We start from the raw sequence: 18,597 nt of genomic DNA on the forward strand, positions 1-18,597 counted from the left end.
ACACGGACATCCCTGACCGTAGTGACTGAGTCGGGCCACAGCCTGGCTCTGCAGGCCCAGGGCGGGTAGGCGGTGAGGCAGGGCGATGTTTCATAGGGATGAAAAAGTGATGGGCGGGACCCTGGATGTGTAGTGTTTTGACACCTGCTGCCCTTGAGGCCACCGCAAACTTGGGGGGTGGGGGCAGGAGGGAAGTGGCCTAGAACTGTGCCTGTTCTTGTGCCCCTCCGTCCTGAACTCCACTGTCCGTCTGTCCACTGGAAACCAGGACAACAGGGATATCCACGACACGGCATGGCCTTCTAAGACCCTCCTTCGAAAGGAAGGTGCAGAGGCTGACTTTCAACTCTGATCGAATCAGGACCTTCCTTGGCTGTTTGCGGAATAAAAACGCAGGATTTCTCTGCGTCCCTCTGCCCTCAGACATGATGGGGGAGACGCCCTCCGCCGAGTGCACACAGCAGGCATGGGCACGTGTGTGCTCACTCACTCTCGCGGCAGGGCGTGCGGAGCCACGGAACTGAACACTAAGTGGGTGCACCTGACCCGGGCGGGGGGGGCTGAGTGGAGGCGATGAGCATTAGTCGAAGGATCACCTGCGTGCCTGTGAGGTGGACGTCGTCATAGGTGCTGCGGTGCCTCGTGTGTGGGGCGGGGGGCGGGGGGGAAAGAAACTGCAGTGTGTCCCACAACCTGTGGTCCCCACCGCCTGGGCGCACAGGGAGAACGCATGGCCAGCTTCCCGGGAAACTTGGTGTAGCCACCAGCCTGCATTCCAGCCAGCGGAATTGACCTAAGTCACTTCTGGGCCCGGCCATTCATTATCCTTTGATGCCATCTTCCACGCAGAGAATGGCCGTGGCCCAGGACACCTGCATCGGGCCCTGCTGTGGGCAAGAGAGAGAATTCCAGTGGCCGCAGCCGCCAGGACTTGGGGTTTATCGTTCACGACGGTGAGCTTCATCTCAGCGGCCCCAGGAAGTGGCCTGGAGCTCGGGACGGGAGGGTGACGGGACTTAACCAGATGCAAAGACAGAGGGCCAGACTCCGATGAGCTGATGCGGGGGAGGAGGCGGAGAGAGGAGGACAGGGTGTCCAAAGGAAGGAACCATCCAGAAAGTGAGGGCGGAGGGCCCCATGCGGCAGGTCACAGGCCACACGAGCATGGGGAAGTTGCGGAAGGGTTTCAGATTCGGGGCCAGAAGGCATGGAAACAATGACGTGATCAGATTCGTATTCTTCAGAGGTGACTCTGGCAGCCACAGAGGAATGTACTAGAAAGAGAAGAGTGGGTGCACAGTGGAGAAATCAGAGGGGTGGATGCTGAAATGACCCTGGTGCTCAGTGGTGTTAGCTGTGTCCCTTGTTAGCTCTGTCTAGGCCTTTGGACCAGTTGATAGAGTCGGCCACAAGCTCACCTGTCTCGGGCTGGACACCCCGTGTGCGGCTGCCAGACCACCGTGGTGGGTTAAGGACTGAGACACAGGGGCTGTGGCTGCCCAGGGCGAAATGTGCAGTCGGGGGGATAGTATCAGCCTCGGGGAAGCGTGGACACCTCCCATCTAGGAGGCGTGTGATTAAAAGCATTTTTTAAAGACTTTATTTATTTATTCATTCATTTTTAGAGAGAGTGGAAGGGGGGAGAAAGAGAGGGAGAAAAACATCAATATGAGAGAGAAATATTGATTGGTTGCGCCCCAACTGGGGACCGAACCCATAACCCAGGCGTGTGCCCTGCCGGAGACCCAAACCCTTTCCCTGTGTGGGGCGACGCCCAGCCCGCCGAGCCACACCGGTCAGGGCCGGGAGCGGGGTGCCGGAGGGCTGTGTGATTGCACTCGTGTCTGGGTGTTTTTGTGCGGGAATCCACCTTCCAGGCCAAAGACTCGGCCTGCACTTGGACATGACGAGCTGACTGAAGCTCCTCGGTCCCCTTTGCCACTGGGCCAGGAGAAGGCTCGTTAGCCGTGGGGCTGTGAGACAGACCGAAGCTCGGGAAACTTAACCAGAGAAGCACTTCTCCGACCTTTGGGAACAACTGCGACTCATGCGATGGCATCTCCTTAAACACTCAGGGGACGGAGACCCTGAAGCCCAGGCACTTAGACACCGTGAGAACGGTTAGCTTCCTGAGTTCCGAATCTCCATATGCAGATGAGCACCGCAGGGCGTGGAGCAGGGTGGCTGCACCTCTGACGCTTCTCTGGTGGCTCTACCCACTATTACCCCTGCTCTGCGGACCCCGAACTCCCAGGGAGGTCCCGCATGGCAAAGCAGCATGCCCTTCACCCTGCAATTCTTATCCAATTACGTATCTGTTCACCAAAGAGCAACTACTTCCAATAGGATAACGTGGCACCGAACAGAGTCTGTGGTCACAGCCACGAGGACCACGGAGCCAGCGATAAGGCAGCAACTGAGAGGGGGATGTGGTGACGGGCACTGGGCGCAAACCCAGCCACGTGGCGTGTCGGCTGGGCAGGGAGTGGGGTCCGGTGTGTTATTCAGGCTGATGACAGGTTAGCCAGTGACATCAGGAGACGTGGGGGGCCTGTTCCCACAGAGGTGGGTGTTGGGCTGAACGTCCGTGTCCCCCAGAAATTCGCATGATGAAGCCCCAAGCGCCAGTGTGCTGGCAGGAGGAGATGAGGCCTTTGGGGGGCGGTCAGGGTCAGGGGAGGCCATGAGGGGGAGGCCCCCGTGATGGCACTGGCGCCCGTGTAAGAGAGAAAGACCCCAGAGCTCGCTTGCTCGCTCTCCACCGCGTGAGGACGCGGCAAGAAGGAGGCCGCCTGCCAACCAGGAAAGGAGCCCTCCCGGGGGACCGAGCGTGCCGACACCTTGACCTTGGGCTATAGCCCACAGAGCTGCGGGCAATAAATGTCCGCTGTTGATGCCCCTCAGCCTATGGTGTTTTCCCCCAGCAGCCTGGACTGACTGAGACACTGGGCACGGGAGCCCGGCCAAGGTGCCCCACGCCCCACCTCACTGACCCACGCTGGGAACCGGAGCCACGTGAAACCTCCTAAATGTGCCATTACTGAGAACCTGCATCTTAAGGGAAAATCCTAAAGAAGCTCCAACCCCAAACTCTTTCTCTCCAGTCTCCCCTTACAATTAGACTAATGTATCTAGGCTAACCTTCAGGGTATAAAAATATTTTTTTTTCATTCAAAGATACAGTGAAGGGACAGCAAGACTTGAACATAGATGACTCTCTCAAGTTAAAATCAGTCAACCCCAAACAGGGGACCTAGGGAGATGGCCCCTAATGAGATGGTCCACCAGCATCACTTGAGGCTGAAACAATACCTAAGCCTCCCTCCAAACACACGACAAGAACAATAAAAGGAGCTAAAAAGAGTGGAAAGGAAGAGACAAAGTTATTGTTATCTGCAGATGATGGGACTGTCTGCCTGGGAATCCTAAAGAATCCACCAAAACCTGAACAGAGAGTGTGTAGTTCAGCCAGGTGAGCAGTTTTACGGAGTTCAACACGCAGATATCAGCAGTTTCCCCAGAAAAGAGCAAAACCCACAAGAGAATGCTTTGGGGAAAGACTCTACTTAGGAGGAGAATAAAACCGTGAAATAATGAGAAAGAGAACAAAAGACCTATATGAAGAAATTATGAAACTTGACTGAAAGTCACAAACTGCTATAAAGACATCAATTCTTCCCCCACTGTGCCCCAATTTGTTAACAAATGCGATGTAATTCCACCTGCCGTGGCGTTCTGCTCCTCTGTGGGCGTTGTAGGCGTGCTGTTCTGGGGTGGCTGGGAGACCTGAATAGTTAGTTCGCTCTCTCCGGCCCGTGTGAGTGGGTTTCTGCGCACGGCACCCACACCACCAGCTCAGCCTCGGCTGCCCTCTGCTTCTTGTGGCCAACGGGTCCAGGAGCTCACATCCTCTCATCCATCCTCCTGCACCCCTCTCCAAATGGGCTTTTGAAGCTTCCTAGGGGAAAAAAGTTTGCTTTGCTTTCTTTTTTTTAAAAAAAAAAAAAGCTTTTTTTGCAGTTTTGACTTGCCACAATACCAGCGTTGGCCCCGAGTCAACAACTTCATGCTGTTAACTGGCTCCTTTCCCATGACTGCTAGTTCAGACTCACAGACGGTCTCTGATTGGCTGAGCTCACCCCTCGGCTCAGGTTTCCACCTGGACCCCGCTGGCTGCAGCCAGGAGGAGCAGAGTCCCAGGGAACGCTGGGCTGGTACAGGGTGCTGGTGAGAGAGGCAGTGGCTGACTCCGTCACATAGGTCTCCTGTGACTAACAGCTTCCATTTATCAGACACCCGCACGGAGCCAGGCTCTCGGGGGTTTCGTCTCATTTTAACTCCTAACATTTCTCCATCCCCCTTGCCAAGAAGATTCTATCATCACCTCGGCGGGAAGAAAACCACCTTCTCAAGGCAGGCTACTCTCTGCAGCCACTTGGCCCGCTGACTGGTCAGTCAAAGACAAGTCCAGTTGTAAGTCCCAGGTGCTGGGGTTGCAGAGCCACTCCCCCCAATCTGGTGCTAACAAATCGTGCCTCTGGGCCTGCAGGTCTGAGTCTCTCTCTCCTTCTCCCCGGCCTGGTCCAGCTGCTTCTCTACCAGCCAGCCACCCACCCGTATTCACCTGGCGACTCCCACCATCTTTCCAAGCGATCGCGGAGCACGGTGGCTCCTCAGGGAGACCTGGGTGAGCCTGCAAGCCTGGCTGAGCCCGGCTGGCCTGCCTCCCCTCTGAACTGCCACCACATTTTCGTGTCTGAATCTCTCCATTTTCGTGTCTGCCTGTCTGGGCCTCTGCACCCCCAGCCTGCCAGCACCAGGTACATACGTGTAGTGGAGTTCAGTAAACACGCATAGAAGAACATCGAGGGTGGGGGTGGGGTGGGGGGAGCGCTGGGCAGGGAGGGAATGGAGACACTGTACTTGAACAACAATTAAAAAAAGCAAAAAAACACACTTATGAAACAAAATTAAATTAGTGACGCTCCGGCTTGCTTGGGCGCACCCTGGGGACACTCCCTCCTTCCTTCTAGGATGAACCCTGCAGCCCAGGGGAACAGAGAGGCCCCTCCAAAGCCAGGAGCCTAAGTCACTCCTCCTTCCTCGGGCTCCACGAGGCCGTAGACTCAGCACGCCCGGCGCCCAGGCAGAAGACGCCCAGTTAGAATCTTCCCCGTGCTGTTAGCTGGACTTCTCCACTCCCAGGAATCCTCCTGAGAAGCCATAATTAAATTCGCCCCTGTGGTTCAAAGAAAGCCCGAGGCACCCTTGACCCGCGATCGTGGCGAGAAGGGTGTGTGTATCCCCACGGACCATCGCAGCCCTCCCTCCACTCGCGTTCTGCACCGACGGGCCAGTGCTGCTGAGGGAGAGCTTCCTGTCCCCTGAGAATCCGGGGACACGACTGCCCGGGAGCTCCTGCTTTGCAGGGACAGCCCCCCTAGGGGGAGCAACCTCACTGCAAAACCAGACCTGCTTCCAGACGGGTCAGCGCGGGAGGAGAGGGGGCCGTCAGGGCCAGACACGCCCAGCGAGGGAGGCCCCCCCTCCACGCCCGCTTCCTTTCTGTGAAACGCTCAGAGGGACAATGGGGGTGCTGGGAACACAGGGCATGGAGGGCATTCAACCCAGTTACATAAGCACTTGTTTTGTTCCCGGCTTCCTTTCCTTCGGGGCTCCAGGGAGCTCCGGAGAACACGGCATCACGACCTTCCTGATTCATGTGGCATCTGTGCCGTCCCCATCTCAGGAAGCTCTCTCTGGAGTGTCCCCTCGAGCTGCTGCCCTCTTTTCAGCGGGGACCACAGGCCACCAGGTGCCCGGGGTGCCCTGGCGGGTCCCTACCGCCGAGGCGATTCTTAGTGCCAAAGTGATTCCTTTGAGGTTTCTCTGATTAAAGACCCATCAGAGGAACCCAGAGCTCTGCCCCCACCCACCCCTCCCCCGTCCCTAACAGGAGAAATCCCCTTACACCAAACAACAAATACATTTTCAGATGGATTTTTGAGAGTGAATCCTCCCCAGCACGCCCTTCCTTCTGCCAGGAGCAGCCTCGCCTCTGCCCCAGGCATTGCCTTGCAGGCTGCCCGTGGCTTCCACCCCGCTGTACACCTGCACCCCAGGCACGTGTGTGTGAACATGCGCGCGTGCGCGCGCACACACACACACACACACACACACACACACAGGGCCCTGCCCTCCTCTTCCCACCACGTTCCCCCCTCCACCTGGATCCTCGGCGGAGGAGCTGGCAAAGGGGACAAATCGGATGCTGCACAGCTGGATGCTGTGTTGTCACGGAGCCTCTCGGGGTGCTGAGGACGAGATGCAGCTCCCACACGGGTCTGTGCGTGGCAGAGCTCAAACAACAGCCAGACTCGGGGGCTGGGGGATCCTGCCGCCTGGGGCCCCGAGGCAGGCACGCACCCGGCCCCCCGGCCTTTGACTCCATCCCCCCTACAAGATGGACCTCTCCCGGCTGCCTGTGGAGCCCTGTGAGGTGAAGTGTGCGAAGCAACTTACCTGTGACGTCTGCAGGGGCGGAGACGGGGTTGGAGAGGGGCCGGAGAGGGGCCAGGCAGCTTCTCCAAATTGCAGGTGGTGGTAAGCAACCCTGACAGGTAGCAAGTCAGCGTGTGGAGCTCGGGGAGGTGGGGGGATGGGGGAACCACCTGCCCCCGGAGCCTGGGGGGATGCAGAGCGCTGCAGGTAGGTGGCAGAGGTTCCCTCATCGGTGCGATACCCTGTGCGAAGTCCTGAACAGTGTCTGCTGAGCTAACCTGAGTGACACGTGCCAAATGCAAATGCATCGACACCCTCTTCTCATCCTTCAGGATGAGTCCTAATCCCCCAGCGACACTTCCAATCTTTGGCGCCCCAGGGTGCAGCGCTCCAGCCCCCTCGTAAGCAGAAAATGCATTGCGAGTGCCGGTGGGCGAGTTAGGACTCCCCGAAGGGGACCGGCAGGATGAGACTGGGCCTCGGCCTCCCCAGAATAGCCCCTCACGGAGGCGCCCTGGTGTTTCGGCTCTCCCCTTAAGGGGAGGAGAAAAGAGACACCTGGTTTGCAGGCCTTTGACAGCGGGCACGTCCCCGGTTAACAGAAAGGCAGAGACGGAGGCAGACACCGCAGTCACGCATCTTCACTCCATTTTATTACAACGTCAGGGGAAGCAGTTGCGGGGGACGGGGGGAGGCAGGTGTTGGGGGCGGACACAGACAGGAAGCCGCTCACAGCCGCGTGGTCTACACCTTGCTAAGAGCGGGGAGGGCCGGGTGTCTGGACATGCAACGTGGGACTGCAGTGCGTGTGCGCAGTGGGCAGGCGATTCCTCTCTAGGGGGGTTTCTTTAGCTTCTCGACAGATGGTGGCTGCACTCGGTGTCTCCTGGCCGGCTAGGAAGGGTCTCCCCTGCTAGGACTGGGACCCAGCCTTCTTCTTCTGGAATTTTCTGAACTGGGACTGAATGGCCACCGCCGCCCGTTCTGTCTCTGGCGCGTCCATGTCGATGTCAAACTCTTCTTGAACTTTCTTCTGCCCATCTGCAGCAAGAAAAACACAGACATGAGGCCACCCCTGAGCTGGAAGCAAGCAGGAAGCCAGACAGCAAGCTGCAGAACAGCCCAGGCCCCCGGCCACCGTGAGGCACTCACGGCCCCCAGCACGTGACCACGTCTGCAAAGTGAAGCCCCCTGGTGCGTGGGCTGACCCCCGCCCGGGTCGGCTGTCTGCTGGCTGCCCGAACTGCACACCTGCCCAGCAGGAGGAAGCTCAAGGACCCATCGCTACATCTCACACACTTGCTGTGCGTGGTTTTCTGTTTCTCACGTCCGTATTTTACATATTGTGCTAAGCGTATCAGCTGTGCTGTTACTTTCTCCCAGTATTTCATGTAGATGCAGTTGAAATGCTGCTACAGATATTAACCCAATGGTAGCTGGTGTTCACAGCAGCTCTGAGTTAAAACCATTGGGTCTCTGGGCCAGCTTCCCCGGCCGATGAGATTTGTTTATTGAGTTAAGACTTCTGTTCGTATCACGGTCACGAATGGATGTCACCATCTGACCTTCACAAGGAGGCTGCTTTCACAAGGCTTAACATTTGGTTCCAGCGAGGCCGGCTTAGCAGTTTGTTTGCCGAGGCAGAAAGACTTGACCACTGCACAGTGTGATGACGGTTGAAAACACAATAGAAGCCAAATCACAGTAAAAACGCGAGCTGGTGCCCCTTGGTGCCGTGTACCTAACCGAGCACTAGCCAACGTCCCGCCAAATCCTAAAAACAAATAAATAAATAAAATGCTCTAGTCCGAGGAGGGAAGAACCTTTAAAACTCCTCAGTCCAGTGAAAGCTGATCATCAGAGCCACGAAAGTCACCCTTGTTTTTTTAAATCCAGACCCGGGCCCACCCCAGACTCAGGGTTCCCTCTTCACACAGCCGCAGCGGGGAGGGCTCGGGAGAGCGAGACCGAGTTCAATCATCGTGTCACTGGGGGCGGGGACCCGACAGCCCCCTTTTCTAAAGGGCTCTCAGGAATGCATTAGGACTGAGATTCAGCTCCTTTGTCTGCAGATGAGGTGACGAGCAGGGTCTGCGGGTGGCTCACTGCAGAGCTGGGGACGGACCCACCCCTTGGCACCTGGGCCATGGCCTCTCTGCCACCTGGCCTTGCCCCTGGAGCCTGGCAGTGGGAGGCGCACACCCAGACGGAGGGCGGGAGAATCAGGGACACTGAGGCAGTATAGAAAGTCCCCAGGTGGGGGGCCAGGGGGCAGGGCAGGGGCAGGGCTGCATTCCCGACTTTGGCACCAGGCTGCCTGAGTGCAGCGTGTAACACGCAGGAGGCCGGCCTGGCCCCCTCCTCCCTCAGGACGGGGAATGGCAGCGTCTAGGCAGCGCAGGGGCATGGGGCGCTGGGGCGACCAAGGAGTGGGGCAGGCTGGTCCCTCCTGCTCGCTCTGCTCCCTGTCTCTGTCCCAGATGCAGATCGATTGATCGATAGATAAAGACGTCAATAAGAGATGAATGATAGGTTAGCTAGATAGATAAAAGAAGATAGGAGTTTATATCTATTTACGCACTGATATGCACATCCGTATGCCCTTCTTACGGATGTGTCAGGCTGTGAGATGCAGCCCCCACAGCCCACGGAACAGCCTCCCCTCCCCTTTCCCAGAGACCAGCAGCTCCCGCCGGGGGCCCTGCATTCAGCCCTCCGTCCGGGAGGAGAGGACACCACTTCGCAAGCCCTGCCGACCAATCACTCCGTGACCTAAATCGGCAAAATTGTTTTCCTCTATCCCAGATTTGCTGCCCAAGCCCATAAAAGCAGAGCTTTCGAGTGCATCCTTGTCGGGGACTATTTGGGGGCCGTTGCTTTAACCCGTGAGCACCCAGATGGTGCCCGGGCCTGTCTTCTGCCTGCAACCGGGAGCCGTTCACTCTCCGATGGGCTCTCCAGGGGCCCTTCCTTCCGGGCATCTCCTCGGGGGTTGGACCCCCGGCAGGGGCCGGAGACTCCTGAGGCCCAAGTCAGTGCTTTCAAATGCTCCGTGACATTGAACAACAATAAAGTAATTTTAAAATAATAATAATAATAATAATAATAAATAAAATTTAAAAAGCAAAATAAAATGTTCCACGAGCAAAAGCACAGGAGCTGGGGCCGGGGAGCGGGTATCCCGCAAGCCTGAAAGGGGAACCAAGCCTTTGGTACGAGGAACACCTGTGCACCTGTGCAGGCAGCACCTGTGCAGGCAGCGCCTGCCGGCTGGGGCCTGTCACCTCCCTTAGATGACTGAGCGTCCCCCGGCTTCTCTCTCTGAGGACCCCCTGTGTCTGCCGGGTCACGACTGCAGCGGGGACAAGCTCGCTCTGATCCCAACAGAAACGGGAGAGCTGTGTTCTAGGTGTAAAACGCCACGGCCGCCCGCCGTTTTGGGAAGGGCCTGATTCATCCCTTTCCTTTTATAATAACACATAAAAAAAAGCCAGCAATATTTTTCTTGACAACTGATAAATGAAATTGCGGGAAATTATGTATATTTAGGGAGTATTTAATGAGACCGTAGGACAGGCCATAAAAACAGATTTCACAATTATATCTTAAACTAATACCTTCGGCCAGAAGTGATGTATAGATTCCTGCCTCGTTTGAAAAATAGTAGGGCGTTGAAAAAACAAACCACTCATATTTCAGGAATCATTACACTCCATTGACTTGGAAGCCGAGCGCTCCCTGGGCACAGTCGGCATTGTTCCTCACTCCCCTGTGCTGGCCGGGGACCGGCACGGCAGAGGGGGGGACCCGGAGTGTGATGGGAAGGGGCAGCTCATCAGATTCGGCGGCACGGGAGTCCTGGGACCTGGAAAAGCACGGCTCGGAGCCCCCAGACTCAGCAGGAGCGAAGGGGCGACAAAGGATGTGACCTGGAGGGACCGCAGCCTTCAGGACCCAGCCCTCAGAGCCACTCTGCAGAGCCTCGGGCCTGGCACTAATTCGAGTCATCGAGTCATCGAGTTGCCGCCAAGGCTCCCCGTCTGGGGCAGTGGAGACCGCAACCGTGGAAGGGCTCACGGCGGCCCCTGCAGAGCCTCCCCTCCTCGCTGTCACTCCAGGACAGAGAGAGGGTGCCCACCCACCTCACCAGGGACCCTCTCTGCTGCAGAAACCCAGACAGAAGATGTCTGCTGGGAACAAGAAGGGCACAGGGATGGGGTACACCCAATGGAGCAGCCAGTGGGTGCTCCCCATGGGGCGTACCCCATGGTCTCACCTCGCATCATGGTCCTTCGTGGGACAATCACCACCTTACACCCCTTCTCCCCGTCCTCCCTGGTCAGCGTCCCATCACCCTCTGCGGCGCGAGCTCCAGGAGGGGGAGTCGTCCCCTGCCTTGTTCCAGCAGCCCACACAGGGCCCGGCACGTACTAGGTGTTCAGTTAGTAATGGTTCATTGCAAGCGAGCTCAGTAATTACCGCGCCAGGCAGCGGTCCAGTGCACGCCTCTATCTGGACGACGAAACCCAGTCACCCGCCGTGGTGACCACGGCAGCTCCACAGCAGCGTTGCGGGAGGGTCCCTCACCCCAACTGCCAGCACCACGTGTTTAACGGAGCGGAGCGGGGGAGGAGTCTGGGAGGTGCTGTGCTGTGGCAGAGCCTCCTCGGGGCACTGTCCGCAGACCACACGGCGAAGACGACAAGAGTCTCCTCTCCTAAACAGAAAACGTGGCTCCAGTGGAATGGCTACGGAGGTATTTCAAGGGGGGAGACTGGCGGGAAGTGGTCAGGGCCTGGGTGGAGAGCAGGGGGCACCGGGGACCAGGGACAGGCACCTTCCTTCACAGACGCAGCTCCTGAGAAACCCCCACCACCGTGTGGGCTCCCGCGCCAGGGAGCTCTGCCACCAGCGCCTGGCCGGGGGGCCTGGCCTCGGACAGACCGTGCCTTGCAGCCGTCTCGGGAATGAAGCCGACTCCCTCCCCGCCCTCGGACCCCCTGCCCTGCCCTGCCCTGCCCTTGATGCGGCAGCCAGCGAGCGGAAGCAGGGGTGCAGGCCCAGGAGAGAGCAGATCTGGGGCCGTCTCTGAGTCTCTGTGGCTCTCGGGAAGGTGCAGAGCTTCTCTGGATCTCAATGTGTTCATCCAAAAAAGGAGAAGCCAAACCTTTATTTATTTAAAAAGTCTGACCCGCCTAGGCACCAGTGTCCCGAGCAGGTCCAGGCCGTTTGTAAATAGAACTGCAGGGGGAGTGCTGTTGGGTAGGAGGTGCAGGGACCACAGAGCAGCCAAGGGGGGCGTGGCAGCCACCTGGTCCCCCAGCCTCGGAGCCCTGCATCTGCTCGGTGGTGAGGCTCTCGGACATGGGGGTCCTGATGCAAGGGGAATGGGGGGGGCTTTCCAACAAGGTGGCCACGCATCCCTCAGATACAGCTGGGCCCCGTGTGAGGCCCGCCCCAGCCTTTCGAAGGATGGTGACGGGGTGGCCCCGGCTGAGACGCACAGAGCATGGAGACGACACCCAAAGGCTGTGCCTAAAGACCCGTGCCGCCCAGGACTCAGGGGCCCTGGGATGACGCCCCTGGGCCAGTGCAGGAGCAGGGCCCGGCCCCCGGAGCTGGCAGGCACGGAGAGCTCCCGGGCCTCTCCGCAGGAGGGAGGGACAGCAGAGCTCAGTGCGCAGTCACCTGCAGGCGGCCGTGCAGCCCCGTCCTCGTCCCTCTCCTTGGGGCTTCATCAGGAGGCCTGCGGGGGCGCCGCCTGACGTTATGATCTAGGGTCCCGCTGCCTGCAGTGGGCAGACCGCATGGGCACCCTGCCCCCGGCGGGAGGGGGGGGGGGGGGGGGGGGGGGGGAGGTGGCTCTTTGTCGGTCTGAGCAAACAGGCAGCATTTCACCGGAACGCTCTGTACGCTGCCCGGTCTTCCACCGTCATTGCTTGTTTCTGTCTCGGGGTCTGGGATTTCTTCATTTCTGTGTGTGTCCTCCTTGAAGAAATTCTGAAGCCGACCAGGATAATGGTCCAGAGAGTCCTCATACCAACTAGTGGGTTAAAGTGAACAGACAGCGATCAGACCCCCGCCCCCCCGCCCGCCCCTGGAGAAAGCGGAGACGCGACTTCCTGTCTACAGAGCTCAGGGCTGAGAAGAGCCGCATAACCGTAATGCCCCGTGTGCCTGAGGGGCCAGGACCCGCACTGAGCCCTCCAGGGTTCACCCAAACTCCGCCAGGTCCATTCTCAGAGACAGGGGGCAGTGTGAGGACCCGAGGCGGAGAACCCACCAGGCCGGGCAGCGGGCATCACCCACCCGCCCTTTCCCCATCTATCTTCTCCCCCGGCCCTCTCTCAGCACACAGCGCACGGCTGCAGAGCGGTCCCGCGCACTCGGACCGCTCTCCCTGGGCGGACACCGCATCCGACAGGCGACACCCAGCCCAGGGCTCTGCCGGTGGAGCAAGGAGGGCCCCGGGTCTCAGGACGTCTCGTGGTCCGGTTCTGCCACGGCCTCCCCTCCAGGAAGGATGCCGGTCCTGTTCAGATTTACCGCAGATGCTTCTGGAGCTCTTCCCCTGAAATATGCGGCTGTTCTCGTTGCAGAAACTGAGCCAGGAAGGGGCCCTGCTGTCCGGTATTTTATTATGTCACAGGAGAAAGTTCAGGCGGCCCCTCCTAAGGATGGTGCTGTAAGAACAGCCACCAGCACTGAGCGCTCGATCCACCCTCCCTCGTGGACTTCGGTGGATGTTCTTCCACAGACCCTTTCCCAGCTCACGTAATAAAACAGGACCATCGGCATGGAGGGAAGGAGCTCCTACCAGCGGAACACAATCCAAACGAGCATTACGAGCCTCCGACATGGTCGTGAAACCCCACCGAACGGGAACGGGGTGCCACGCTGGCATCCCGCTGGCGAGCCCCTATTCTGAGAAACGCGGCGTCTCGCGCCAGAGTGGTAGTGATCAATCACATCGGCCCTGTACCCGCCAGCCTGTTCTCACGGAGCAGCCGTGTTCCTCGGCAAAGTACCGCTGCCCGGGAGCTTAACCAGCAGACGTCCTCCCACAGCCTGGGGGCTGCAAGTCCAAGGTCAACGCGTGGGAAAGGTTGGTTTTTCCTGAAGCCTCCCCCTCTGGCTTGCAGGCAGCTGTCTTCTTGCTTTGTGGTGATATCATGGTCTTAGTGTCTTTTCGTCTTCTTACCAGGACACCCTCCGATTGGATCGGGACTCACCCTAATGACCTGGTTTGAACCGACTCGCCTCTCCAAAGGCCCTGTCTCCAGACACAGCCCCACTCTGAGGGACTGAGGGTCAGGGCTTCTGCCTGTGCATGGCGGGGGACGTATAATATAGCGCCTAACCTAACACTGGGGAGCGACCGATTTCTAAGTAGTTTGTATTCTTTGCCTTGTCTGGCTTCTGCAACCATTCATGAGAGCTGCAGGCAATGTCCATTGTCCCTATTTTGGAAAGGTACACGGAGGGCCAGGCAGGTCACCCTGGACTGCACTGGTGGACGCCGGCCGAGGGCTAATTCGGGATTCAGGTCTTGTTCTGCATCCTGCTACTCTCAGTTCCTCAGACAGAGGCCAAGAGGATGACAGCCTTCCTTGTGGACCAGTTAGTGTGGCTCAAGGTGAAACACGATCTTTTACGCCGTCCAAGTCCAGACACATGGCACGGGCAGCCAGTCTGCAAAATCTGCTCGCTCACCGGGCGCTCCAGGAGAACTGCCACCCGGTTCCACCATTTGGCCGATGGTCTGCAATGCCTGCTCGGGGCCTGCTGCTTGGCTAGGGGTCGGGAGAGAGCAGAGAGCAAACCCAGGCCCCTGCTCTCCCCGGGGAAATGGAAAATGAAATGGTACACAAACCAATGAGTAATGGAACTTCAGAAATTCCAAGAAGAAAGTGGACTGATAAGCTGCAGAGTGCGCGTTAAGGCCGGGCAGGTACAGACTCGGGGAGGAGACGTGTGAGGAGGAGAGACCGTTACCCAGAGCCAGCCGTGACCCACCTGCCCATGGAGGAAGGGGTGCCGGAGCCCCTGGTGGACAAGAAGCAACACTTTTTGAAAACTTAGTCTTCACTTTTTGAAAAAAAATTATTCTTGATTTATGTATTCACAATCTAAGTGGCAGACTCTAAGCAACTAGCATAAATTCTCTAGAAATTAACAGACACCACCCTGGCTTGTGTGGCTCAGTGGATTGAGCACTGGACTGTGAACCAAAGGGTCGCCAGTTCGATTCCCAGTCAAGGCACATGCCTGGGTTGTGGGCCAGGTTAGGTCCCCAGTAGGGGGGTGCAGGAGAGGCAACCACACACTGATGTTTCTCTCCTCTTTCTCCCTCCCTTTCTCTAAAATTAAATAAATAAAATGTTTAAAAAAAAAGAGACACAGTCATTGAAGACAAAACAGAGATATTCATGGATCCCAAACAGCCCAAGATATGATTTTTAAAAAGTTTGAAACTTACATCATTCCAAAATATATCATACTAACCTCCAAGCTGATCAACTCGGATGTGTATGTTACTGAGTTTATGATGATGTAAAGGCATTGCCTATGGCAATAAGTCATGAACACAGGGGCTTGTACACACACACACGCACACACACACACACACATACGAGTGGTAAAAGCTTTCATTGATGTATTTATAACTCTCCATATTTTAAGGTTTATTTTATGGAAACAAATTACCTCCTAAGGTCTAACCCTTCGATCAGAAATATGTGCCTAAGCAGTAAATTGGGATGTAATTGTCCTCAGTGGGAGTCGCCTGATTAGGAGGTGCGGCACAGAGCGTACTATAAAAGGACCTACAAGTTCGCACGCCGTCAAGAAATAACAGTCATTTAACTTAAGTGTATGCCTTGCAAACGGGGCGTTAGAATGCCAAGTTCTCAGGTTGTCCTACCTCCTTCCCAAGTGTAATACTAACTGTGAAGGAATGAATAGTTGTCACTGGTGTGGCTCTTGATACACAGAAGGGAATGAACACCGTGCTTGCCTCCCGGCCTCTGAGCAGGGCGCCTGCGCTCTCAGCACGAGGGTCACCTGCGGCCCGGGAGAGCCCGTGTGACTTCCTTCAGAAAGTCTCCGCCCCGGCCCTGGAGGCAAGGAAAGCCAAGAGACCGGTAAGAAAATCAAGTTAGGATTGGAATGTCTATCCCTTAAGCCTCTCATTGGATCAAAACATACTCGGAGAACAAGGCCTCTAGTGTTAGAGAAAAGGCCAATCCTTCCCAAGAGAAAAAAAAATCATAAAAATGAATTTACAGCCCTGGTACCTAGCGATGCTGGCACAGAGCATCCGTTTCACAAAATGCCAGTAAAAGACAAAAACAACACGTTCTTTTAAGAAGCAGCAAATGAAGGAGGACACGGCATCTCTGCTAGTTGTTCCGGGGTTCCAGCATCCCCGCCCCCCCCCCCCGCACCCCGGCTGGGCGGAGGGTGGGAGTCCGGCACGCGGCCCGGGTCCAGCTCCGAGTGACATCTCGCTCCTGCCTGCCGGCTCGGGATTTATCAGACGGGGGCTGCTGGTGCGGAGAATTGCAATTTTCCAGGCCTTTGCTAAGCAGCAGAGATTAACGAGCGTGGTCAGGCATTCGCGGCCGCCGGCAAGGGGGCTTTCTGCTCCTAAAGTGCTCTCACATCAAATAAAAAAAATGCAATTCCCATTTCTGCGAACTTTCCATTTACCAGGTTCGCACCTTCTTGGGTGCTCACAGCCTTTTCCGAGAGAGAGAGAGAACTTCTCCTCTGCCCTAAAATAGAGGCACTCCGACCCCCACCTCCAGTCTCCTCCGTTCACCCTGGGCTTTGATTAATGCAGAGCTTGGTTTGTGCGGCTGAAGGCGACAGCTTACTCGCCGCTCCTCTGGGTCTCCGGCTCCGGATCGCTCCATTCCTCTTGTCACTGCCTACGCGCCCCTGGCTTTTACAAAATGGCTCCCCAGCTGTCGCATTGAGGTCATCAAATGAATCCACGGCCAAGAATGAGCACGGCGAAGACCAGACTTTTCCCCAAGTTCATTAAGAGAACGAAAAAGACAATGGCCACCTGGACGGCGTTCCCACCCCCGGGGTGAGACTCCCAGAGCACAGTCCAACGTGGCTGCCTGAGCACCAGCCCGGAATTTTTCCATCAGAAAAACAAAACCGGTTCCCAGTTGTACTCGTCCGTGCAAGCTGCTGTAACAATGTACCGCAGGCCAGGCAGCTCCGACGACAGAAATGCACCTCCCCGCAGCTCTGGGGGCTGGAAGCCCAAGATCTGCAGGGGTGGTTCTTTCCGACAGGCCTCTCGCCCTGACGCCTAGACGGCTGTCCCTCTCTGTGTCCTCACATGGTCACTGCTCTGTGTGTGTCTGCATCCTAACCTCCTCTCCTCATGAGGACCTAGTCACATTAAACTTGAACCCACCCTAACAGCCTCATTTTCATGGAATCACATTTGCAAAGACACTCTCTCCAAAAGGAGTCCCGTTCTGAAACACTACACGATCAAGGCTTCAACGCCCACATTTTCGGGGGGACACAATTCAGCACATAACACGAGTCACAGTGCCTACATTTTCGAGGCAGACGAGGGGTGATAGAAACGGGGGTGCTGAGGAAGGCTCGAATTCAAGGTCCGATGCTGGAGTGTGGTCAGATGCGCCTTTCCGGGGTTCAAGTCCTTCTCCCGTGCTTGCAACAGGGATGAGGATGCATCTAGGTTTGTTTCTCTCTCGGGGCGTCCAGAGGGGCGTGGGGAGGAAGTGCACCAGCCCCGTTGTCGTGTGTAGACGGCAAGTACAAGGGCAAGGTTACTTCCCCAGATGGTGGCATGCAGACTGGCTCGCCCCACACTCTCTCCTTCCAGCTCCTCCTCCAGCTCAGGGGCTGAGAGCCTGGAGAACATTCATTCCCAGATGTCCTGAGAGCAGAATTCAGCCTCTGAAGCTTAGGGACCGAGGCAGGATCATAAAAAGGCAGATGTGAGCCCATGGATGGTGGCCAAGGACAGGAAGGACCCACCAGCTCATAGGCAAGAGGTGCTGGGTTTCCCTGCGGCGGCTGCAGAGATATCTACTGACTTGTGCCTGATGCCTCGTGCCTATCGGCGAGTGCCAGCAGCAGTGACTTCTGCCAGAATGACCTGAGGGGTGGTGGGGTGCTTCCCATGTGTCCCATCCATGGCTGTGCATGGCCCAGGCTGGGTTCTCTGCCTTCTAGAAATTCTGTGAGGTGCTGATAGCCTGGAAACCCCTGTCTATGGAGCCAAGTGGGTTCCGTAGCTGGCACCACCATCTCCTTCAGGCACATCAGCCTTCCACAGGGGCGGATGGCAGATGGGGAAGCTATAACACGTAAGGAAAGGCACGACCCCATGCCTTCAGGGATCCGCTTGCAGGCAGTGCTTACTGGAGAATAACTTGAATGAAAGTCGGTACATGAGACCCCTCTCCAGGTGAGAATAACGTATCAAACGTTCCCTTCCTCTTCTGACCACACAGGAAGAATGGAAATTCCTCCTCAAAAACCAGCAGCTAACTTCCCTAGCAACAAACCACTCAAAAAAGCCACCGTTCGCCCTTCGCAACTCTGACTGAGAAAACGACATCACGCTGAATGGGGAGAGGGGACAAACGGACCCTCTCACATCGCAGACCAGCCCTCCGGGCAAGCCGGCCGGGCACACAGGAGCTCGCGAGACCCCAAGAGCAGCAATGCGCTGTGGCTGCGTCTGCTCACCGCCCCCATGTCCCTCCTTTTCTGCTTTAGTTACCAAACCCCCGATTTGGGACTGAGCACATGGTTACCAAGAACAAAACTTCCAGCCTTCTTATTGTTGTTTGTGGCACACAACTAAGCTCTGGTCAATATAATGTGGGTAGAAAGGAAGAAATCTCCTTAAAAGAAAGCTAACAGATACCCTTTGCCTTTTTTTCTTGTTTCTACCTGCTTCCTGCTGGCTGAAATGCAGGTGTCATGAACGGCTGGTGCTCAGGCAGCCATATTGGACCCCGAGCTGGAAGTCTTACGCCGAAGATGGAAAAACACGAATACAGTTGCTTCATGCTCCTTGAAACTACCCTGACC

General features: G+C 56.9%; 1 protein-coding gene across 1 annotated transcript in view; it reads right to left on the reverse strand.

Annotated features, from left to right (window-relative positions):
* Positions 1-7,132: 7,132 nt before the first annotated feature.
* Positions 7,133-18,597, reverse strand: part of PCP4 (Purkinje cell protein 4) — a 54,947-nt gene continuing 43,482 nt past the window's right edge. Inside the window, exon 3 of the mRNA XM_045852613.1 lies at positions 7,133-7,542. Within this exon, the coding sequence (XP_045708569.1) occupies positions 7,415-7,542 (128 nt within the window). The 3' untranslated portion in view covers positions 7,133-7,414. The remainder of the gene's footprint in view (positions 7,543-18,597) is intronic.

The sequence above is a fragment of the Phyllostomus hastatus genome, unplaced genomic scaffold, assembly GCF_019186645.2.
Source record: "Phyllostomus hastatus isolate PE091 unplaced genomic scaffold, TTU_PhHast_1.1 phas_contig_948, whole genome shotgun sequence".
In the NCBI taxonomy this organism is placed as follows: domain Eukaryota; kingdom Metazoa; phylum Chordata; class Mammalia; order Chiroptera; family Phyllostomidae; genus Phyllostomus; species Phyllostomus hastatus.